This window comes from Pygocentrus nattereri, chromosome 2 (assembly GCF_015220715.1).
Source record: "Pygocentrus nattereri isolate fPygNat1 chromosome 2, fPygNat1.pri, whole genome shotgun sequence".
In the NCBI taxonomy this organism is placed as follows: domain Eukaryota; kingdom Metazoa; phylum Chordata; class Actinopteri; order Characiformes; family Serrasalmidae; genus Pygocentrus; species Pygocentrus nattereri.
Genome location: NC_051212.1, coordinates 707,458 through 712,620, shown reverse-complemented (window position 1 = coordinate 712,620; position 5,163 = coordinate 707,458). Strand labels below are relative to the sequence as shown.

General features: G+C 49.0%; 1 protein-coding gene across 1 annotated transcript; it reads right to left on the bottom strand.

The window, feature by feature from the left end:
* Positions 1-897: 897 nt before the first annotated feature.
* Positions 898-3,051, bottom strand: LOC108415224 (protein FAM43A-like). The gene is made up of 3 exons (XM_037532402.1): positions 2,370-3,051; positions 1,500-1,782; positions 898-1,437 (listed from the first exon to the last, which is right to left on the bottom strand). Exons 1-3 carry the CDS (start codon positions 3,041-3,043, stop codon positions 1,411-1,413), a joined length of 984 nt encoding a protein of 327 aa, XP_037388299.1. The 5' UTR covers positions 3,044-3,051; the 3' UTR covers positions 898-1,410.
* Between the last annotated feature and the right edge of the window lie 2,112 nt (positions 3,052-5,163).

Below are 5,163 nucleotides of genomic sequence, written 5' to 3'. Positions count from 1 at the left end.
GCTCAGCGGAAGCCCCATGTGAGTGTTTCTAATAAAGCGGCCGGTCAGCGGAAGCCCCATGTGAGTGTTTCTAATAAAGCGGCCGGTCAGCGGAAGCCCCATGTGAGTGTTTCTAATAAAGCGGCCGGTCAGCGGAAGCCCCATGTGAGTGTTTCTAATAAAGCGGCCGGTCAGCGGAAGCCCCATGTGAGTGTTTCTAATAAAGCGGCCGGTCAGCGGAAGCCTCATGTGAGTGTTTCTAATAAAGCGGCCGGTCAGCGGAAGCCCCATGTGAGTGTTTCTAATAAAGCGGCCGGTCAGCGGAAGCCCCATGTGAGTGTTTCTAATAAAGCGGCCGCTCAGCGGAAGCCCCATGTGAGTGTTTCTAATAAAGCGGCCGGTCAGCGGAAGCCCCATGTGAGTGTGTGGTTCAGTGTACAGTTTAGTGTAAAGTTCAGTGTAAAGGTCAGTGTACAGTTCAGTGTAAAGGTCAGTGTAAAGGTCAGTGTACAGTTCAGTGTAAAGGTCAGTGTAAAGTTCAGTGTAAAGCTCTAAGCTTTGTTCTATATGAATTATTATAACGGCAGAAATGAAGGGGTGACGGTGAGGATGGCTGACCTGCAGTAACCTGGTTAGTCATGTAGTGAAGTGAGGAACTCAGGCTGCTATTCGGAGCGTAGCCGTAATCTCTCGGAGTGATGGAGGGAACGTGCCGAGGCTGAAGGAAAGCTGGTTCCTGTTTTCCTCACAGCGGGACAGCTGTGTGAACCTCAGGCCGGAGCTCTCGCTCAGAGCTCTGTCCTGCGCCTGCAGCGCTGCAGCTCATCTCCACAGATCCACTCTGACAGCGTGTTTATAATTCAGTGTTTATTGATAAATAACAGTAAACAATCACAGCTCAGGAGCCGTTATCTCCCCGCTGTCACTGCGTCTAACGCAGGATTAACACCTGTCTGTTCACAGCAACAAACACTCACAGACGCTCAGACGTTTACACAGCAAATATTAATTAGTCTATATCATTAATATTCACACAAATCAAGACATAAACACTGCATTCAGGACCACCTCAGTGGAGAGCGGCTCAGCCACAGCATCCCCAGCCCAGCCCTGCACACGGTTCACGCTCTACTGCTGCTCCCAGCACACCAGAACTGAGCTACCTAGAACAGAATACCTGGCGAAGGGGTGCTGGGAGCAGACAGACATCCAGAGAGTGGACCATATAGGGGTCACCTAAAGACTGTGCTGGCAAAAACAGACTGAACTGACTGATCTATGTAAATCCAGTAAAACATTTGGGAACGTCATGATTTATCCAATTAAAATAGAGCTGCTAAAAACTAACGAGGCACAGGTTTCAGAACAAGGCTCTGATCAAACACTCAGGTGTGCTAATCTGTCCACAGGTGTCTGTCCAGTTCAGGTGTGCTATCTGGTCTGTACAGGTGAGATAACCAGTCTGTCCAGATGTGGTAATCAGTCCAGGTGTGTTATCTGGTCTGTACAGGTGTGTTAACCAGTCTGTACAGGTATGAACCTGGGCGTCCAGGTGTGTCCGGTGCCTCCTCATCGCTGACCTCTTCGCTGGACTGGCTGCTCGTGCTTTGTCCACAGCTCTCGTTCAGGGACGTCACTTCGTTTTGAAGGTCCAGTTCCTGAAGGTCACTGATGATCAAGTACACTTCCTCATCACCTTCCTCATCTGAACACTCCTCGTCCAGGTAGCTGTGGAACACAGTGTTTCGCTCCTCCTCCTCCTCCCCCACAGAATCCTCGGTGATGGAGCAGAGCTTCTGACCACTGTGGACAGAGACGGCTAGTAATTAGTGACATTTCCTCAGCACCGCGTACCTTAGTATCGTTTCGAAGGCTCTGGGCTTTACTGAGCGTTTTGAAATGATAACACCGATGAACGGTGTTAATCGCTGTAACGTCGAGTTCAGAGAGTGCAGCTGAGTTTGGAGGAGCTGTTTTAGAGCAGGAATCTGGAAGGATTAACCCCAGACTGCAGGACTACCCACAGCCCTGCAGGTCAGGGGGAATAACAGATGTTATTGAAGTGCTTTACAGGTTATTCTGAGCTTCGTTTATTGACATTAGGATCTCACTCAGTCGTCTAGCTGACGCTCCTCTGGGTGACGATTTAAATGAGCTGCTCTCTTTACTGTTTTGGGCTCAGAAGGTTCTGTGTTCATGTAATTGAGTCACATTGACTCCAGACTTATTTATATTAAGAAAATGTCCAAATACATATGTTTCCCTGTGAAACTGGACCTTAAAGGTTGTGCTGTATCTCTGAGGGTGCATTTCCATTGTTTTTACCCTGTAGGACTGAAATGCACCTGTCCACAACTCTTTATTTGGACCCTCATGCTGGTGAAACCCACCTGTGGCTGCGGCCGTTTGGGGCCGGCGGTCTGTACGAACTCTGTCCGTTCAGGATCTTCCTGGTGGGCACCAGTGGGACGGTTCCGTGTCCAGCCTGCTGCAGCTGCTGCCTTTTGGCATCCTGCCTGCGTTTGAGCCTCTGGAACTCAGTCAGGGCGGTCATCAGCGTCCGGTTCAGCAGGTTCTCCGTGGCTTTGGCCTGGTCTGCTTTGGTCAGCAGAGCGGCGTGGCAGCGCAGCGTCACAGCTTTGTGTTTTATCTGGTGCCGGTAGACCCAGGTCAGCACTCGGGGCAGCGAGGGGTCCGCAGCACAGTAGGTGACCCTGTGCAGCAGGTACAGGTGACCCGGCTTCTGTTTGGCTCGTTTTTCGCCCGTGTGCTCCATCCGAATGCCCTGAGCTCCGACGGTCAGCAGCATCCTGCAGCCGTTCCTGCCCATTTCGCTCTTCCTCCAGATCTTACTGACCGCAGCGTTGGTGCAGCCGGCTCCTTTGGCCTGCAGCGTGGTGGAGCTGCCCAGGTAGAGCACGGTGTAGGACGGGTCATCGGTGGAGATGGTCAGCGTCTTCCTTTTGGAGGGAAAAATCCCTCTGATCCTGTCCCGGTAGGATTTAACCCAGGACACGCAGTGTTTAGAATAGCTCTCCTCGCTCGGCTCTCCTTCACACGGCATGGTGACCAGCTCTGCTCTGGACACATCCGCATGTGTGAGGAGCTGTTTAAAGCTCAGCGAGGTCCAGCCCACGGAGGAGGAACGAGGGAGGAGGAAAGGAGAAGAACGGTCTGAGCTGGGATCAGTGCTTTGCAGGAAACCCTCTGATTAACCCTTACAGGACCTCAGTTACTCCTGCTGCCATACAGACGCTTCAGTGCTTAGAGTTTCATCTAAAACCTCAAAGAACTCATCAGGAACCTAAAAGACCAGCAGCTTCCTCTCCTTTTCAAACGCAGTCAATGTGAATTAAAGTGCCAGCAGCTTTGTCAGTTTGTGTGTGTAGGAGAACGAGAATCTTTCACTATTAAATACCTGAATGTGTTTCCTGACTTTGACTTTTGTTTCTAAACTTCATTCATTTTGAGACAGTAAAGTTAATAAAGTTCCTCTGTGATTTTTCTACTCATGGCTATGTCATATTTACATCACATTAAGTGTGTTCAGTCATTAGATTTTCATTCGGTGTGAACAGGTTTGAATCAGCACTTCTGTTTGTTTAAAGGATAAAAACAGCAAAAATCTGAAGGATGTTTTTTTTTTTTCTGACAGTGCAAATTCAAATCATCACTAAATAAAATGTCTCCTCTTCTACTCACCAGCATTAAAGTGGTGTAGATTAAACATTCACAGTCTGCACTTTCCACAGCTCCTCCTCTCGTTTCAGTGAAATACCAGCCAGAAATCAAACCTTCCAGATGGATTAGCTGGAGAAATCCCAGAGTTCAGCTTTACTGTTTACTCTGAGCTCCATTTACTGAAACTATCACCGTGATCAGTCGCGAACACAAAAAAAGTGCGTAAATATATTAAAAACTGCAACAAAACATACAAAGACATTTATTTAAACATAAACTAGTGACTGAGTGAGTGAGTGAGTGTTTGACTGACTGGGGCAGATATTGATCATTAAAGCATAAAGTAAAGCTCAACTCCAGTGTTCTTCAGGGCTACAGTGTAAACGCCTGTGAATGTCCAGTGTTTAGAGTTTCAGCTGCAGTTGGGTTTGTTAGAGTCCAGGCAGTGAGCGCTGAATGACCTCATTCAGTTTCAGTGGACTTGAGTAGATTTAGATTAGCCTGCTGCTGCCACCTATCAGCCGTAAGAGGGAACTACACCTGATGACAGGAACATAAACCAGGCAGAAAGGAGCAGCTGTCTCAGAGTTAATGTGTAACAGACGTAAATAAAGGAGTATAACTGACCAGCTGTTATAGAGTTAATGTATGATGGACATGAAGGACATCCAGCATGAAAGTGCACATGCTTCTGTTTTGGCCGTTTCTGCAGAAAGTCAGGCAGAGGTTGTAACAGCATCACTTCGTCTAATTTTACTCTAAGAGGGAATTTTTAAGACTGGAAACATTCAGACTCTGACCTTTGTGCTGTCAATTAAATACGACTGACCTCATTATTCACTGACAGACTCGTCTGTAAACCGCAGTAAGGCCAGTGGATGGACTCGTCTGTAAACCGCAGTAAGACCAGTGGACGGACTCGTCTGTAAACCCCAGTAAGACCAGTGTAGGGACTCGTCTGTAAACCGCAGTAAGGCCAGTGGACGGACTCGTCTGTAAACCGCAGTAAGGCCAGTGTAGGGACTCGTCTGTAAAGCGCAGTAAGGCCAGTGGACGGACTCGTCTGTAAACCGCAGTAAGGCCAGTGTAGGGACTCGTCTGTAAAGCGCAGTAAGGCCAGTGTAGGCACTCGTCTGTAAACCGCCGTAAGGCCAGTGTAAGGACTCGTCTGTAAACCGCCGTAAGGCCAGTGGACGGACTCGCCTGTAAACCGCAGTAAGACCAGTGGACGGACTCATCTGTAAACCGCAGTAAGACCAGTGGACGGACTCGCCTGTAAACCGCAGTAAGACCAGTGGACGGACTCGCCTGTAAACCGCAGTAAGACCAGTGGACGGACTCATCTGTAAAACGCAGTAAGACCAGTGGACGGACTCGTCTGTAAACCGCAGTAAGGCCAGTGTAGGGACTCATCTGTAAACCGCCGTAAGGCCAGTGTAGGGACTCGTCTGTAAACCGCAGTAAGGCCAGTGTAGGGACTCGTCTGTAAATCGCCGTAAGGCC